General features: G+C 30.9%; 2 protein-coding genes across 3 annotated transcripts in view; one reads left to right on the plus strand and one right to left on the minus strand.

Annotated features, from left to right (window-relative positions):
• LOC139521251 (uncharacterized) overlaps positions 1 to 3,001 on the plus strand; it is a 61,167-nt gene extending 58,166 nt beyond the window's left edge. For both annotated transcript variants that reach the window (XM_071314716.1, XM_071314717.1), the window contains exons 37-41: positions 38 to 149; positions 631 to 746; positions 1,146 to 1,235; positions 1,988 to 2,254; positions 2,661 to 3,001. In XM_071314716.1, coding sequence (XP_071170817.1) covers positions 38 to 149; positions 631 to 746; positions 1,146 to 1,235; positions 1,988 to 2,254; positions 2,661 to 2,910 — 835 coding nt within the window. In that variant the 3' untranslated portion in view covers positions 2,911 to 3,001. The remainder of the gene's footprint in view (positions 1 to 37; positions 150 to 630; positions 747 to 1,145; positions 1,236 to 1,987; positions 2,255 to 2,660) is intronic.
• A 7,418-nt stretch (positions 3,002 to 10,419) lies between these two features.
• LOC139521250 (sacsin-like) overlaps positions 10,420 to 20,467 on the minus strand; it is a 53,797-nt gene continuing 43,749 nt past the window's right edge. The window contains exons 8-9 of the mRNA XM_071314715.1: positions 14,022 to 19,501; positions 10,420 to 12,521 (exon numbers count right to left, since the gene is read on the minus strand). Coding sequence (XP_071170816.1) covers positions 12,246 to 12,521; positions 14,022 to 19,501 — 5,756 coding nt within the window. The 3' untranslated portion in view covers positions 10,420 to 12,245. The remainder of the gene's footprint in view (positions 12,522 to 14,021; positions 19,502 to 20,467) is intronic.

The raw sequence follows: 20,467 nt of genomic DNA on the forward strand, positions 1-20,467 counted from the left end.
ATTATATCCTATATTATATATGTTTGTACCTTTTTAGGGAGTTGATAGAATCAGACAGGAACAAGGTGTCACAACAGAATACACAGCTGTTTACTGACCTGGAGAAATCTCGTGAGACAGTTCAAATCAAGAACAAGGAAAATCTCAAGGTTGGGATCTTTTATTTTTGATTTGTATTTTCATGAGTTTTGGTAAAGCAAAAATATAGTGAACATAAATTGCCACTAAAATATAAATTTGGGCATCTTTTTTTTATGAAAACATAAACTAAACTGAATAACCATGACATTTGAAAAAACAAATAGTGAGCTAAATGTAAGAGGCTAAACATGAAAAAATTATTTACAACAGTAATGTTGTGTACAGCATACTGTGAAGTATTCATATTTGATCCTATAACAAAGGAACAGCCATGTATTGTTGATGTTGCAGTGACATTCCAAAGTGTTCTTCAGCATAATATTGATGTTTTATTGATTGTAATATGTTAGTAAGTTAATGGAGTTTAATTTGATTGATTCATTTTAAAGCCTTATTATTACTGCATATGTTATTATTTATTTCCAGTTACAAGAAGATATGCTACAGCTACAAGCCTTATTAACTGTATTTGTTATTATTTATTTCCAGTTACAAGAAGATATGTTACAGCTACAAGAACAAGTGAAGGAATTGTCCTTTAAATTAAAACATTCAGATGAGGCAAGAAAAACAGAAGAAGAACTCCAATCTAAATTACAAAAGAAGTAAGTCATTGTTTATTACCTCCTCATGACTTTCTTGCCTTGTCTTCATATTATATGGTTTTCATGTAATGTTCAGGCGCAATTAGTTTTTTCTTTGTTAAGTTCTTTATTCACTGTACCTACTATGTGTATTCCAAAGGTTTGCCCTTTCACAGTACCAATGAGCCAAAGATAGCAGTGGAACTATAGTATTCCTATCAAACAATCCAAGGGATTGACTTGTGTATTGAGAAAAGGTAGATCAGATCTTGATCACCTATTTATAACAAACACTTAAAAAAAGTTTATTTGGCCTTTGAGTCCTTGTCTGGTAAATCCAGAAAAGAGCTTTTTAAAAGAAGCATAGTTACTTTATTGTCATTTAAATTGTTTTAATGTGATATATTTTGTGTTATTTAGATTGGACGATCAGGAAGATGAACTAAAACGAGTGAGGAACTTCCTGACTAAGAAAGCTGAGGAGTCTGGAGAGGCAGAGAAGTCAGCATGGTAATATTTATAGTATAATTCATTTAACATGTTGAACCTCCTTAAATATCATCATGAATGCTGTACTCAAATAGATTAGATGAGCATTAAAGAAAAAAATGCCAAATTATTTTGTAGTATTTAAGCTATTAAAGGAAATATTTATTTATATCCTGCTTTTGAGTTATTTCTCATAATTTGATTGGCTGATATTGTCGTAATAAATGAGGGTCTGGATGAGGGGGTCTGTTATTCTGTAAACATTTGATTTTCACCCCTTTTTTCTCTAATCTTTAAACAATTAACCTCTTTTTTCTCTAATCTTCCAAAAATTAACCCTTTTTTTCTCTAATCTTCTATTTTTTGGCCCATTATTCTCTAATCTTCATTTTTTAAGGGCATTATTCTTTAATCATTTAACCCCATCCAAACCCTCATAAATTTCAGTACAATTTTTTATTTCGTCTATTAGAATTATCTCCCTTATACCATTGAACTAAAAAAAAATATATATTTGGTTTTTAATGTCCTAATAATTGAATTTGTATATAATAATATGTAATATAATTAAATCAGGATAAATTCATTACACAGTGTGCAATTGTCCTAATACGCAATTTATCTGGTCAATAAAATTCATATCGGGTTTGGCTTTATTAACCCAATAAAAAATCTCATATAAGGACAAATTGCACACTGTAACTAATGATATGCATGTTTGAAAACTGACATCTTTTAAAGAGTTTGACTTAATTGTACATTTGACATTTCAGGCATGACATGAACAAGATGATACATGAGATGAGTCAACAGATGTCAATGCATTTAGAGTCACAAAAGACCAGTGACAGTAAAGATCAGGACGCAAAGGTGGCACAGCGGTACAAAAAACATATCCATGACCTGAACACAGAGCTACAGACTGAAAGAGCTCTACACAAGATCACAGCCTCTTCATTGCAGAGTTTAGAGGAGGACTGTGTGAGGCTCAGACAACAGTGCCAGGCAATGAGGAAACGCAATAATTCAGCTTCAGACAAGTAAATGTCATCAATTATCTTTTACTCAATTTTTCAAGATCTTATGTTTTTTGAATCTATATGATGATTTTTTCTTCACAGTAAATTTTGAATTCAGATCGATAAAAAAAGGCAACAGTAGTATACCGATGTTCAAAACTCATAAATCGATAGACAAAAAAAAATCCGGGTCATAAACCAAAACCGAGGGAAACGCATTAAATACAAGAAAATGACGACACAACATAAAAATGTAACATGCACACACAGAAACGAACTAATCAGATTCATATAATTTTTTTTTATAAAAGTTAGAAATCAGTTATATTTGATGGAACTTTTTGGAGATGTTCATGCTACATGAATACAATCTGTAATATAATATTTGGTTGAATTTACGAGCATTTCTCACCTCTTGTTTTTCTAGACGATACAAATCCAGAATGGAAGCCATTAATGAAATCATTGCCCGATCACAGACACAAGCACAGGCCATGTTGGCTTCAGGGAATTACCTAGACGAGTCATTAAAGAGTCTGGCTAGCCCCCGAGTTACCTTGGAGACTTCACCAGACAATTCTGTATGTAGTGACATGTCCTTCAACAGCACCATTGCAATAAACAGTGAATCATCACCACCCAATCCTACTATGAAATCAACGCCCAGGAAAACTTAAATCTTAAATGTATCATGCAAAAATTACAGCATTACCTGTGCTAGTTTTGTCAGTGAAGATCAGGTTTTTCATTTACATTAAGTGCCAAAAATTACTTAACCTATTATTTTTCATGCATGGTGGAAAGTTTATATAAGAAAGAAGAGAAATTGGAGAAAAAAAACATCCGTTTATGATTATGTTAAATTCACTGATTACTTTAGCAAAGTATGCATTTAAAGAGAACATTTTTCATTTAGATACTAAATCATACATTTGAATACATTACTAATTGGTGCAGATCTGTTTTAATATGGTACATGTCAATATTTTTCATTATTTCAGTAATCATGTTGTCTGTAAGTTTAGAAGATATATATTCATCTCTCCGTCACAAGAAATCATGTCTGTTAAATTTGTTTTCACAATAGATATTGTCTGTGATCAGTTTATAATTACATGACATTGGTGGTCCATGTCAAATATAGGAAGCATTTCACCCTAATTACAATAGTGTACAACTGTGTTCTCTCTCATGTGAATAAGACAGGTTGAGAGATACTTCATCTACTCAGTTTGCTTACTTATAACTTAAGACTATATTTCTCAATGGTAATGAAATTTTTGTGTGTAGTAGAGTGGTAACATAGGGACCGTTAGTTGTCTTCTGTTGTCTGTTATTGTCTGTTTTATGATTACATTGTATCCCTATGTGTCCCTCTGACTACTCAACAGAAATAAATCAAACTTGCAATAGTCCTCTACACTATAACGTGAAGTTATTTTTTTCACTGTATGGAATTGTTGGCTGATTGATCCAAGGTTTTCAAAATGTTGTACACTCAGAACTTGCAATAATCATCTACAAAATAGAGTGAAGTTGAGCAAAGTTTGTGTGATTTGTTTAACTGGGTTAAATTGTTGGGTGACTGAACCAAGGTTGTCAAATGCTTATTTTTTGTACAAAAAGATGAATAGCTCTGCAAAAGTCGTCCTCCATTAAAAACATAGGTCATTTGAATATAGCAGTTTTTCTAAATTATGAATTGTGCTATAACTTGGGGTGAAGTGCTTCTGTTCTTACACTGTGATTTTACAAAGAATGTGATATGATTTATTTATTCACTATTTTATCTATTTTTATCTGCATATTTATTATTTATTTAGCTGTTTAAGCATTTACTCATATTTTTTGTCTTTTCTTTTACTCATTGTTTTTAGATATGTATACATATACGCACATGCAAATTACTCTCCATTGAAAAAAGGGAAAAGATGTAATAAATGTAATATTTACATCTGGCAATGCTTTTATTGAAAGTTTAAACACAACAGTAAAGCTTAGATATAGACAGTCCTGACAATACAATCAGGAGTTACCAAAAATAGAGTTTATTTATCTGTGATAGGAAAACAAAATCATTTTTTATATTTTGAAAATTTTCCTTATGTATTCTGTTATTTATTAAGTCTACTTACAAATGAGTGGTATAACTTGTAATCAGTAGGATAGGTGCCATATATTTATTTGACAATCTATATACCCTAATCAAAATATAACTCCCAATAATAATATATGTATATCAGTATTTATCTCAATACAATACCTCAGTAATAATAGACTAATTAGCAAATGAGCCGAGCCACATAAAAATCAGAATTATGCCAAAACATACTTTCTGTTTAATTCAGAAGAAAAAACATTTCTCAAATTAAGTCATTTTTTAACAATTTACAATTCGTAATCAGATAATATATTTGATTGAGTAAATTTGGCTACAATTAAAAAAAAAATCCTTTCAATTAAGATGTACTTATAATTGTAACAAAGAAATCATTATAGTAATAAATTATAGCAGAGAAATCATAATTGTAATGAATTCAGTATAAATGCACAACTTATATTTGCTGAGTCTGAATACAGGACTTACAAGATAATATATCGGTTGTGGTATAATTCAATGAAGTATAATACAGATTTGTTATTATTGTTTGATTGATACTGAGATCTACTTGAACAAACAGAATGTTCCTCAAAGTCTGAATACAGGACTTACTACAAGATAATATACCAATTGTGGTATAATTCAATGAAGTGCAATACAGATTTCTTAATTGTTTGATTGATACTGAGATCTACTTGAACAAACAGAATGTTCCTCGTCATACTGGAGTCAGGTAAATTTTATACAAAATGAATAACTTATATTTTTTATAATTAGGATTTCTATGTGGTGGAGCTCAGATAAAAAAGGGTAGAATATATGCATGTAGGTAGGATAGATATAAATTGTAATGATTAGCTAGTTTTTTGGATGGAAATCATATTTAAAAAGTTTTTAAGATACTGCACAATGCAATCTGATATTGTTTAGGCAAACAAAAATCTGCATACTTATTAATTGAATTTCTCTGTTTTTTTTGCAATAAATGTAACTGATAGTAGTGTGAAATGAGTCAGAATTACCAAGACTTATCTCAGTAAAAAGTAGCTGTTTTTCTGCACTACACACACATCTGTTGTACTATTCTTCTATAGTCGCTAGCTTGATGCATAATTCTTTCTGTATTGCTAGCACTTTTTATTTTAGAGAAGAAACCCATGAAAACAAACATGCTTTGCATCTTGCCATTTTCTTAGTCTGTCTCACAAAATTGTAGAAACATATTGAATCTGATGGTCATTTGTAATATACCATTAGGTGCTTTCACTTACATCCACAAAAGGCATTATCACTTCATCACTAGATTGTCAAAAAATTAATGTTCAGCTTTAAATTGTATTATTCAGTGCATTTTTTGTGGGTTTCCTTAATTTGACTCGAGCTGCAATAGAAAAAAGATGATGTGTTCATATTTTTTACAGGCCTTCTTATTAACATGTTTTATTATGAATCAGTAAAAATAGCCAAAAATAAATTACAATAGAGGCTAATTATCTGTTTAATAACCTTACTTGTTATAAGTGGTCAATTCTGTTTTCATTGTTATTGAAGATATTTAATCAAAAAGTGAAATAAAAATTGTTGATACATTTTGATACAGGTAATATTTCTATGCATTTAACCATCAACTTAATACATAAACAATTATTTCTAATCTAAACTGTTATCACTTTTCTTGATAGCTTCATTTGTATGCAAAACATGAGTGCCACATGCAATAAAGTATGATAGCAGATGTTTTGCAGGTTTATTTCGTTCTACTTGAACTATTTCCAATCATTAAACTGTAACAGTAATCTTTTATTTATTCTTTTCATAAATGCATTATTATTTCATAGATTTCACCTTTGTCTTGAGAAAATAAAATAATAATTAACCAGAAATCTTTACAAAAAAGTAATGTTCAAAGTGAACTATTTTTGTCCATATTCATTTCAAGTATTTAAATGTTCATCATGAGATATTTATTTAAATTAATCTGAATGAGTATTGTATAAAACACTTGAATTTTACCTAAAATAGCAAGAATACTCTTAATTTTATGTGCAATTTGTAATAAAAAAAAAGGGGGTAAAAAGATTTTTTATTTTTTTTATTTTTTCATAGTTTTCGTTTGTTATTCCTCACATGATATTTTCAATCAGGTTGACCATAGCCTGAATACTTATATGAATAAAGGGTTTTACGTGAGCTAAAAAGGAACAACAAATAGTTTTCTTTACAGCTTTTACATTAATGCTAGCAAGACAAATCTTTGTTTGGCTTGCTTGCTTTGCTTGTATCAATGTTTGCTCAAGCATGGCAATAAAGATAGACGGGGCTTCAGCTTGTATACATCATACTTAAATTTTATTGGGCTTTATGTTTGAGGTTCAGGACACTACATTTTAAAACTTCACAGGATGACAAATATAATGTATCAAATGTTCTTGCTTTGTATGTTTTCAAGACAAAATATTCATCTCAAACACACACTTACATAAGAAGGTGCACTCGATTTGTATCCCTTTTATTAGAAAATCGAGTGCACCTTCTTATGTTAGGGTGTTTGGGATGAATATTTTGTCTTGAAAACGTACTAAGCAAGAATATTTGATACATCATCTCGCTTCAGATTCTATCATTTTTATAAAGGAAAACTACAGGTTGACTTTATAACATAAAATATTCACAGTACTAAAAGATGAAATATATGGGTCAAATGAAATACCTATGTAATGAATCACAAAATCAGAGTAGGTGTGTTTGAATAGCTGTTTTGTTTTACTTAATGTACTTGACGACAGTCTTTTAAGTTGAATGATGAAAATGCATATCTTTTTGGCTTTCATTTGTACAATTGCGCTTTATATTTGTCATCCTGTGATGTTTTTTTTTTAAATTTAGTGTCCTTAACCTCAAACATAACGTCCAATAAAATTTATGTTTGATGTATACAAGCTGAAGCCCTGCCTTTCTTAATTTCCATGCTTGAGCAAACATTGATACAAGCAAAGCAAGCAAGCCAAACAAAGATTTGTCTTGCTAGCATTAATGTAAAAGCTGTAACTGTATTCATCGTAATTGGCTATAGAGATCCATGGGCGAAGGTTTGCCTTAATTTTTGAACAGATTTACCATAGTTCTAATCAATTCAAAATAAAAGTGGATATGATTTTTATGTGTTTGTAGAAGAACTTAAAACTGTGTCCTACAATTTCTGTTGACATCCATAATTTCAATTTTTTTCATGTTGACATATTACTGTCTTATACATGCTACACTAGGCCATAAGATGGTAATACTGATATTATTTCTAACTATTGATATAAAACACACAACCACTTAATCATTAGCTTTCATGGTAAATAAAGAATATGCAACAGCAATAAAAATCAAACAATGATCTTCCATGCCAAAAGTACTTTTGTGTTGTTAAGAGTAATCTATTAGTTATTTTTAATGTCATACATGAAGTATGTTGTGTGTTTACTAAATGTAGAATATGCACAATGAGGAGACAGAATATTTTACAATTGAAGGTAAAAATGAATCAGTATCACCCTACAACTATGCTTTATACCATGAACATTTTTTTATACCCAATTTTACTGAATTTTCAAAAATCTGTATTTTCCGCAATAACTTTTTTTTTTCATATGTGACTTCATTCAGTTGATAATTTTTCTTTGTTTTGAAGTTATTGTCCCATGGTAAAATTCTGTAAATACCTGGTATAGATCGTCATCATTTGCAAAACTGGTAATCTTCAATGATTGAATGGATAATTATCTCCCTTACTCTGCATTGATAAGTGTTTGTTTGCAATATTATTTCGATGCAAGACATAACTTAATTACAGGTGTTAAATTGAATCTTTGGCCTTTAATATATATAAAACTACATATTTAATTGGTAGTATCATGTCTCCAACATTTCATATCTAAAGGTTTACTACTTTTAGAAAAGGCAATTCACAGATCCAGAGCAGTTTCAATAGTTATTTTGACTGTTATAGTCAATCCAGATGTGAAGATGTTGTGATTTGTATCCGTCCATAGTTTATGTTATCACTCATTAAATATATTTACACTACTTATGTTTATTATGATATTTTTAATAAAGTATTAACAATTTAAAAAATAGTTGTTTATGTGTTTTATAAGTGAAAGTTAGAAAAATATAAGTGTCTGAAAAACCTTCATCACAGTCACCTTATTAAATCACCTACTCAACAACTAGATTCAGAAGAGTCTGCGGGTGATTTGTTGTAAATGAAAATATGTAGCTATCCAAGATCAGTATGAACTCTAAATTCATTATAATTTATGGATTACCAATTTGCCTGGATTTCATTGGTACGGATGAATCACAAATGTTCAACTAAGTAAAATTAATCACTTTAACCCACGAAAATAAATCAATCCACATGTACATTAACTGCTAATATCTACAAAATACCAAAAGACAAGAATGTAAGCAACTTAATTTAATTCACAATACATCCTTCACGTTTAACACAAAAAGCACACCAGGCCTCAGGGTCATAAAACATTCGAGCATGATTTTTGTACTCGGACTCGAAAATCAACCAATCAAATTGCTGGATTTCATGTTTCGAGCATGATTTTTGTGCTCCGAGCACTGAGCAAAGTTTTATGCCTTCAAGGCCAGGCCTCACGGTCATAAAACTTTCGAGCATGTTTTTTGTACTCGTACTCAAATATCAACCAATCAAATTGCTGGATTTCATGTTTCGAGCATGATTTTTGTGCTCCGAGCAAAGTTTTATGCCTTCAAGGCCAGAAAGTAGTACACATTTAACACAAAATAGGTCCTATGCATGGGTGTAACTTTCAAAATATGTAGAATATTTAGGTCATTTGGGTATCCAAATGAAAGCCAATTGATTGATGATCTTTTAGATATGACAGCTGTTATCTAAAATGTAGTTTCTATGTATGTTTCATTTAAGGAATAACTGTTGCAGGTTATTTTAAAGTGTGCATCACATTTTTTATGTTATTTGATTTCGAATAGACAGAAAAAATGTTAATGATCCCTATAATTTAATTCTGAATTCTGTTTTAAACGGGAGTTATTTATAAATAAACATTTATGACATCACGGTCACATAACAAAACTATGTCTATGAGCTGATAAACAAATCAACATCAGCCAATCAAAAGATGCATTACATCCAAAATTAAATACTGATATTTTGTTTTTTTGTTGCACTTCAGTGTTCTGTTGTTTGTTGTCATCCTTTTATATTTGATGTATATCCCTAGGTTATAATTGTAACTAAGTGGTTTTCTCATCCTTTTATATTTGATGTATATCCCTAGGTTATAATTGTAACTAAGTTGTTTTCTCATCCTTTTATATTTGATGTATATCCCTAGGTTATAATTTTAACTAAGTTGTTTTCTCATCCTTTTATATTTGATGTATATCCCTAGGTTATAATTTTAACTAAGTTGTTTTCTCATCCTTTTATATTTGATGTATATCCCTAGGTTATAATTGTAACTAAGTTGTTTTCTCATCCTTTTATATTTGATGTATATCCCTAGGTTATAATTGTAACTAAGTTGTTTTCTCTCAGTCATCCTTTTATATTTGATGTATATCCCTAGGTTATAATTGTAACTAAGTGGTTTTCTCTCAATCGATTTAAGACTTTTTAACAGCGGTAAGCAAATGTTGCCCTTATGTGACATCATTTTGAATAATACAAAAAAAGAAGTTCTGGGAACTAGTTCTCTCATATGTCATTAAAGTTAGGTTGATTTTTTCAGTACAAGACACCATACAGTTAAATTAACTTGAGTTCTCCCGAGTCCCATTTAGTCAACCAAGCCAGGACTATGACAGTTCTTGTCCATTCGTTTAAGATGTGTTTTGTTATTTGATTTTGCCATGTGATTATGGACTTTCCAATTAGATTTTCCTCTCAGTTCAGTATTTTTGCGATTTTACATTTTATTATCAAAATCATATTTTACTAAATTGTACTGTATATGCATGGAATATTTGCCACTGGATGATATTAATATAAAAATTTATGACTTGCTGCACTTACCGTGACAATGAAAAAAAGACGTATGACAAAACATTTTTTAATTCAAAACTCAAAACCAAAGTGCAAAAAATACCAATATTCAGTAACTCACTTCAGTAACTCACTAACTATAATCTTAACTTAAAGGGTAACATACTGATTGCTTTGAATTAGAATAAGGGTACTATTATTAAGTAATGAGAACTACACTATGTTTTATTCAAGAGTAGATATATTGCTAATCTTTTATATATTGCAATAAAATTTAAAAATTAAAAAAAAAAATACATGATTCAAGGATAGTTGTGAGAGTGTAATTTCCAAATTTGAAAAACTAAAATATAAAAATAAAGAGTTTTCAAATTAGCAATTATCTAATTAAGTTTGCAGTGCATTTCAAATACAGCGAAACCACTGTAGCTCAAAGTTGGCTAAATTAATTTTAAATTTAAAAAAAAAATGGAAGTTAATAATAAAAGGTCTCATAAAAAACTAGTCTAAAATGTTCATTTTTGAACCAAAAATAGGTAAAATATGTCATCAAAACCAACGAACTTTACTGCTACTATCACATTGATAAACAAAGGTTCACTTAAGATGATCCAAATTTCAACTTTCTCATATGTGATTAAACAAAGTCACATTTAGTACTTCAATGGGTCTATATCCAAACCTTTTATGCCTTCCAAAACAAGTACAAGAAGTACATTATAGGCTCTAAAGTAACCAATTTTACCCCTTTGTGGACCTTCTTTATAAAGTACATTGTCACAGACAAATGCATATGACATTGATCAACAATTGTGAAAACTACAAAATCAGTAAATAACAATTACAAAATATAAAATACATAATGTAAAAAACAACAAACATCACACATTAACATAATCATTAACAAGAGGCTAACCCACCAATCCACATTGGGATTTCAGACATTTTGTAATACTTATATCGTTACCAATCTTATTTCACTCATAATAGCACAAAAATATATTTGTGATACTAAATATAATTAAATTGTTCTCTCAATAAAACAAATAACACTTTTTCTAAATCAATTGTCATTCATTATCAATTATTAATTGAACCACTATTAACTTCATACATGGAAAATGTGTCACTTTTGTGTTAATAATTACCTCCCCTGAAAGTTGTGGGTATGCCCTTAAAGCCTGCCATCATTGTCGCCAAACTTTTAACTCAAATGTCTTTCATAAATATCTGATATTATCTATAAACATACATAGCAAATAAATATTTCAGTTTTCAGACAATGTCAAAAATCAGAAAAATAACTGTATCAGTCCTTCTCAAGGTAGCAGAAATCACACATATAAGTTATATAGAAGTACATCGTAGGATACAAACTTCGAAAGGAAATATGTTTAAGACAATTCAGGATAACTATTAAACTGGTCTTGTAAATTTGTCTTATTTATGTGCTCATAATTATGTCATAAGCAAATCTATGATTTTGGAAATTGAAATTAATCTTTTTATATGTCCATTTCTCTAAAAAAAAACAAAAGTAATTGATAACAACATTTATCCATTATAGAAAGCCAAAAAAATTTTTAATAATGAAAATGATTTTCATCTTGCTTTACAGCCCTCTTACATGCAACCCAATTGTAACAATGATGATTTACAATCCAAACAAAATAAGTATTTATCATTCCAATTAATTAGATTTGTTATTTCAGTGAATTATCAAAAGTTTTTGTTAATGAAATCATCAGATTGATTTGTCTCAAAACATCAAGCTACACCCAAATACAAAATAAATAGGTGGAAGAGCTAAAACACAATATACATTTATAAAAGGTCAGGTATTATAATACATAAAAGCAAAACAAAATTTGAACTAGCTACATTATATCATCAACTGTGCTAACAATAATTTCAGCCCATTTTATTGTTTCTATAGCATCTTCATGACTGTACAAATCTGATGGTGTATTGGGATAAAACACAGGTCTTGGATATCTCAGTTTAGAGTAGTCCCCAATACAACTCTCTAAGTCCTCAGCAGCTTGCTTCAGTGTTGGATTTTTCAAACAAACTGATGTTATCAAGGAATGGTATTTGCTGACTTGCTTAGCATCTTCACAAACTTGGATGGCTTTCAAAGCTTTTTCTGCTGCCTAGAATTTGAAGCAATAGTAATTAATAATGAGTTAATTCATACTTGAATTAATCAAACAGATTCAGTCATCTCTGCAAAAGGGACATGCAAATACAAATATTTTTATTGACACAAACAATACATATAACTATAATAATTGATATGGTAGAACGAAAGGTTATATGATAACATATCATGCTATAATGAAAAGTTACAAATTGATGTATCATATACAAGTTCAATATTTCTTATATTTAGACCCTCTGATATGAAAGAGGAAGACAGTCTAAGAATAATGCTAAGATATTGTTAACCAATAGAGATATTTTTTCATCAACGGTAATGTTACGCTGTATTTGAAATATAAGATTTATTTTATTTTCTAATATCTTGAATCAGAAAATTAACTCCTAAAATGTTTTTATAGACCCTTTCTTACAATGCAATTTCAGAAATTAAATATTCAATATATACTAGTCAACAAAAGAAACGATAAAATACTTTTTTTAAAATTAAAGATAAAGTTTTCCATTCATTGGACCAATATTGAAGTTAGCAGTACTTAATCATTAAGGAAATATAAATCTGTTTAAAAATATTTTTTTTGCTTTTGTAATGTTTTTTCGCGATTTTTTTTATATTTTTTACAAAATTTACATAAAACAACAATTTTGAAAACAGAAGTTCCAACTAATGATGCCAACCTCTCATTTAAAGGTAAAGACAGCGTTTACCATCAATTTGTTTTTCAAAATCATAGTTTCTTTGTTTATTTGTTGAAGCAAAGTTCGGCCCCACAAGAAATCGTTAAAATGTTAACAAATTATCAACTGATTTACCATAGACAGTATGTTTAAAAAGATATTCAAAAAGCGGTAACAATCTTAAAACTATTTTTAAAGGTTTTTAATTTATTGTGGTTGTTTTCATATCTAAAGCATTGATTTGATACGAAAATAAAAAAATTTTTTTTTGCATTTCTTGAGATTTCAAAAAACACTTTTTTCCCAAACATTTGAAAAAAACAATATTTCAATCCATTAGTTACAACATGAACATAACTTGATTAGCATATTGAATATTTTTAAACAAATTTGAAATTTTATTTAGTACTTAGAAAATTATGTGTCTATTTTTTATTCAACTTTCCGCAAAACTAATTTGCACCTTATGGTCGTTTACACGGAATTTAGATACTTTCCAACAAGTTTTGATTTTCATTATCACATGTGCATACATTGCAAATGAAAGCTTTTGAAAATAGTGTAACTCATTTTGTTTTTTATTTAATACTTTTTGATAAATTCGATTTCAAATCGTGTATCGTTTCTTTTGTTGACTAGTATATAATTGGCTATCTCACAAGTTGGTGTTTTTGGCATATTCATTATCTCTGTAAAATAAAAAAAAAGATTCATACAAATAAGGAAATGTAGCTTAACAATAATTAGGTAACTCACAAGCCGAAATATTTGAAAGCCAAGGATGTATATATGAATAAGAATACAGCAATATTTACCTGCTGGCTGATCACACACACCCAGTTATATGATTGTTCTGTTGCTGTGGTTAGAAATGATCTAGCAGCAGATATATCGTTCTTTGCCTGTTTTAACCAGATCCTTCCCATTTGAGGTTGTGGATCTGGATGGTATTCTGTATGACTATAATGTGTATGACTATAATGTGTATGATTTCTTCTTCTACCTCTATGCCTGTGTCGTACCCTATCAGCATATCCATTTGCATCAAATGTATAGCACTCCTCTCTGGAATTATGTGGTGTCCGTCTGGCCCTATGCACATGTTCATTCCAACTATCATTATATGTCTGCCAATTCCCGCCACAAGAATTGCCTCTTCTTTCCCTGTATTGTGGAATACTGGAAACATCTATCTCACCAGACCTCAGACGATTGGCAAAGTCAATGATATGCTTTGTTATCTCACAACAAAACTCAGAGTTGTCATTCTTATCAGGATGCCATTGAAGTAATAATCGTTTGTAGATTTTTTTGAACTTGTCAAGTCCCAATCTCCATGCATCAACAAGTGTTTCCTCGATCTGTTGTTTGATTTTATCTGTGTTACCAATATTGCACCCAGCATGTAGATGTGTATGACGTTCTAATCCCATTTCTTGGTTCTTTTTTCTGTCTATTTGAAAAAGTAGGAATGAATGAACATCTTCAGTTTGTTCTTCTCCAACATCAACTTTATACAATGGGAACTGACCTTCAGTTACTTGTTTTATAATTTTAACATAAATGTATATTCTAGCTTTGTTCTGACCATCCTCATCCTCATCTATATTGTCAAAAATTTGATATACAGCATAATCCCCAGGTAAAAATTTAACCAAGTCCTGTACTAATGAATCAAGACAATCAAGAGGAACATGGGTACCAGGTGATGGAACCCATGATGTATTTCCAGGCTTGAAGTCCAAAGGAACAGCTTTTAATTCATCCAAGGTTTTTTCCATTTCTTCAAAATTATTACTGTATTGCAACATTACATTTTGCAATTTGGCTGCATCTACTTCATACATGCATAACCTTACAATAACTGCTGCAAACCGATTGAGGTTTTTTATCAGCCATTGACTCATATCTAAATTAGTTTTTTTCACATAAATAATGTTTTCTTCTCTTTTGTGGTAAAATGTAATCGACTCTGTACTTGTTGTTATTTGTTGATTTCTATAAACTAACACTGTTTGGACTTCTTGGAGGGCAATAATTCTAATTGATCTTATGTTTGAGGATATTTTTTCGAAAGTACTGTCTTCAATTTTTTTAATCCTCTCTTTATTTTTCTTTGTTTTCACTAGCCTCTTAATAGCATAAATGAATATTTCGCTGGCGAGAAAAGCCTCTAATGTGCCAGCAACTTCCCATGGAATTCTGTTCCGATCTGTAAGGAGTTCTTCCTTGACAACTGTACTTAACTTTTGAGGTTGCATTGTATCCGGAAGTATTGAGAAACAATGGTATACATTATATCCTTCATCTTTGAATTGATCCATGCTTTTAAGAAACTTAATATCATTTTGATTTTTTAATCTATATTTCCATGATCTAGGGTAAACAAGTTCCTTGGATGGTAATAGTTTCCCTTCACTGCTTAACAGATAAAACACTGGTTCCTCAACTGTTGGTGTATCTGATAAATCCTGTAACACAGAAAGAACTCCACGAACTGCTGATTCTGTACATTCCAATTCTTTAGGTTTCAGCGTTTTGCTGCCAACTTCCGCCTTGATGCTTGCTAGAACTCTAATGTAATTATCCAGATCTGCATGATCTTTAGCACCAAGTGTCCTAAATAATGTAAAATATTTTCCATAGTTTTCAGATGCTATTAGCAAATATGGTGGTATTTCAGAGTAGGTTTCTCCTTTCAGAATGACATTTTTAACTTTAATGAAAGTTTTGTGGTCAACAATGTGAATGAGTGGAGTTTCTGAAAGCTGTGATTTCATTCTTTCTATTGTTTGCATTGGTAAAGCCTCAATATAATCATAAATTTCGGTCATTAAAACTAAAACTAAATCTTTTTTGTTACTTGGATATCCTTTTTGAAGGGAATGGCAAACATTGTGAACATGTGAAACTATAGTGTTTATCTCAGGCTCTCTTTCGATTAGCAAACCTTCTAAAAGTAGGGGGTTTGTTGTGCTGGCATATGCAGGCAAAATGTTTTGCATAGTCCATGCAAGTCTGGAGTGCTTATGAGTTAGAGATCCACTGAAGGCTACAAGTTTATTTGCTGAAAACTGAGGGCTAATGTCAGAATAATTCCTAGACACTTCAAATGGCTTAATGAATTGAATTTCTCTAATTTGTCTTAAGAAATGCTGGTCATGTGCAAGTCTCTCTTGTGAAAACAAATACCTAATTAGTTCAGCTGACTGACTTTCAGAAAATTCTGCTAGGCCTTGGTTCTGTATGTAGTGAGCAAATTCTAGGAAATGTGCATTTGTCAAGTCCAGTTTCATTCCAGCAAATTCCATAAAATATTTCCATTTCCTGTTTTCAAAAGGACATGGTGGCAATTCAGATGGCTTGCAAAGAACTGAAAACACAGTGTGGTGTGGACTAAAGTAGTCACATGCCTTTTGTAGAGTATCTCCATTTAAGGATGGTATAAATTTCAAATCTCTCAATTCTGACTGCAGATATTTTGTGGTACCGGTAATAAGTTTATCTCTTATAAATTCCAAATGTGGGAGATGAAGATTCCTTGGTAATAGTTCAAAATTTGGTAGAACAAAGATCCTGTAAAACTCCAGCAGTTTGTGTTCATCCGGTCTTATCTGACAAACTTCAAAATGTAGAGCTCTGTATAGATCTACATGAAAGGCATTGTGTTTCAATAGAAGAGTGTTAGAATTATTTCCTTGTTCTGCCAAACCATCAAGAACAATGTTGCTATTATCTGTGTCAACAACTAACACCCTTAATCCTTCAACACTTATAATTTCCCCAAAAATTGATGTAAATATCTTCAGCTGTTTGAGGTTCTCTGTGATATGTGATCGAATGTTACCTACATTTGTAGCTAAGTAGGTAACAAGTTTATTACATTCATCCCGATTCAAATTAGTATTAGTGAAAGCTTTTTTGTGGAATACTAAACACCTAGCAAGTTTCTCTGGTTGTTGTTTGGATGCTACTATTTTACCTACATGTTTTGAAGATTTGTTATATGATGACAAACTTGGTATTGACAGCTTTTTCAGTACTGAAACAATATTCTTGTCATCCACTAACTGCTGATCAAAGCTATTATAATTCACAACTGTATATGCTAAATTGAAAGAAATAAGAACTTCCTCTTTTTGATACCAAAACACTGGGAAAAGACACCAGTTACTAAGCTCTGATATTGAAGGAACAGTCTTCAAAAAAATCCAAAACATTTTCATCCATGCACCATTTGGGAAAGATGACTGACGACTATCCCAAGGCAAAGGCCCATGTTTTTGGTAAAACTGTTCATCTGCTGAATGCAGAAGCTCTGCGCTAAATTTCCCTACATCCAGACTCTTGAAATGTTTCTTGAAATCCAATAAGAGACCAACTAAGCTGTCATGAACAAACTTTGCACTGGATGATGGAAGCAAGTTACAGAATTCCGACATGATAGTTGTACTCGGCATAAAACAAACCAGATCTTCAGAATTGTTTGCCATTAAAGGAAGTCCTTCTAAATCTTTACATTCAATCTTTAACTTCAAACAAAACTGAAGAAAATATGAAAGTCCTGTGATTGTTTGAAATATCGAATCTTTCAGAGGAATATTTACATTACTGATACTGCATTTATCCATTATTCTCGTGTTCCATGATTTAAAAAAGGTTGCTACTGTCTCTGATGCTTCCCTGATATGTTCAGAGGTCAACACATCTGCAACTTTACACTTAAAATCCATTTTATCTTCCATATTAGATGTAATGTTGCTATCAGACAAACTTTCAGCTGGATATGCACTACACATACTTTTCAAAATCCATAGAGGTGTGCATATCAACTTCATTCCTGATTGCACTAAGATCCGTCTTACTACAATTTCCTGCTTTTGAATACCTTGTTTGTTTATCAGTCGGTCATTTTCTTCCTCTAACTGATAAAAAGATTTCAGATTATCAAAACAAGCTTTAAATGTATGACCTTTGGACTCTAAAGGAACCCAGCGTATGTCTTCCTGCTCAAATTCTCCTGGAAGATTGTCTGAAGACATCTCTTGTTTATAATTAGTGTACTTTGGGTAAATTGGAAATATATTCAATGATCGTTCATGTATGTTTTCATAAACAGCATTTACCAGCTCTTTCCAATATGCATCTGTAACATTGCTGTACTCTGGGAAACCAGCAAAGAAACTGTTTAATATAACACATTTGTTGAAAGTATTTAATAAATATGGCAGCATCTCCTTTGCGTATTCTAAGCAGCTTGCATAAGCAAATGCTATATTCTGCTGCAGAAGCAGATTGTTCCATTTGGTTCTATTGTCATCTGCCAAGGTTTCTGAGTTTCCTCCAAATAAACCATTTCTATTTGCATAAACAGAGAAATGACCATTTATATGAATGGGAAGTCCTGTTCTAATAGGTAATGGTAAAAAACAAAAGGCATTGCCATCACAACATTTTTGAATGTATACTTGTGGTAACTCTTCCTGAATATTCATAATTTTAGTACACACTTTCATTGCTGTACCACCTCTTGGTAAGAATCCTAGCTCTCCTTTTGAAAAAGCTGTTAAAACACAATCAGCTACTGCTTCTCCTTTATTAAACCCAAAGGTCTTAACAATCAGCCAGATGTCAGAATTATTTTCATTGTCCTCTACAGTTGCTGTATATCTCACTTCCTTAAGACTAATCTGATTTAGTGTTTTTTCTTTCGACTTGATCATTTTTGATTCTGTTAGCATGCTGGATGAAAACTCTTTGACATTTTCAATGTCTAGATCTGACACAGACAAGCAAACACTAAACGTATCTGACAGCTCAGTGCAGTTTTCTTTAATGTAAGAAATGCTGATCTTTTTAATGTTCGACAGGAACAATAGACTGGTCTTCATTTGTGACTTCATTTTTTCTAATAAAGTGTTCATATCCCTCTCCGAAAATGATTTCGAGCTAATTTCAGACTTTCTTGCCATTTCAAGAGTACGAAGAGGTAGACGAAACCATGTACCCGTATCAGCTTTAACTACATCCTGTAAATACCCTTTGTAGACGTCTTCATACTTTGACCGAAATCTGTCAAGTTTTAATCTCATTCCAGGAGATTCAGGTTGGGCAACATTTAGGTATGAACAATGTGGATCAAATACACAGAATGTTCCACCGTCTGGAGTGTCCTGTCCACGAGTTAAGAAGGAGGGTACATCAGTCAAGTGATAAACAGCATTGAACCCTACTCCAAATTGTCCAGTTTTAGAAGGATCTTCGGATTTACTACCCTCTCCCAAGTTTTGAATACCTGCAATGAAATAAAAAATTAAAGTGATACAAATCATAAACGATCAATTACTGTATGAAAACTATGGATAGTGCACAACATATTTTCCAACAGTCAACCAAAACGTATACTTTTGAAATTATAAAACTTTTTAAGAACATATATCCCTGTTTGTAAAGGAAATCCTTGTAGAGGCAAAAGATAAATAAAGGGATGTAAAGTTTCCTGCTGACAATTATTTCTATATCAAATAACATGTCCATTAAGGATTTTTCTTTCTGTTATCTTTTAAATAATTACTTTTCAATATTCAAGTCACAGCCTCCCTTGTTAAACTCAGTAATATTGTTGTAACTTGTTATGAAGAGGACCAAATACATCACAAGAGTAGCTTCGAGAAGATGTTACTAATTTAAGTTGTAAAACTTGTGTATGATATCCATTTGACATTTTGAACAAAAAATTACTGTAATCCAACCAATTTTCGCGGATACTTTATTTCGTGTTTTACCATTTCTTGACCACTTCGCGGCTATTTAATTTTGAAAAATAAATCGCTCGCGAAAATAAGTTGGTTTACAGTGTGTTAAAACTACATTTATAACTCCTGCATGCATTTGAGCTTTTGAAGTTCTTTGGATTTCTTAATTTTTCTTGTTTAACCCTTTTCAAAAATCTTACCAGTCATTGTCACATCTGATTTATCAGAAAAATCAAAAACATGAAAATGACTTCCCAATTGAAAATTTATCTTTTAGTAATGTTTTGAATTGATATTTTTCAAGACTCTTGACTACCCATTGGTGGACTTCGGCTGTTGTGTGCTCTTTTTTTTACATGTTTGATTGTTGTCTCTTTGACACATTCCCCATTTCCATATCCAATTTTACTATCAAACATTAATTGTTCTGGTAAAATATTGTGTTTAAATATTTTGCCTGATTTTTATACTGTGACATATTTTTTTAATATCAGAACTAAATAATT

This window comes from Mytilus edulis, chromosome 4, assembly GCF_963676685.1.
Source record: "Mytilus edulis chromosome 4, xbMytEdul2.2, whole genome shotgun sequence".
In the NCBI taxonomy this organism is placed as follows: domain Eukaryota; kingdom Metazoa; phylum Mollusca; class Bivalvia; order Mytilida; family Mytilidae; genus Mytilus; species Mytilus edulis.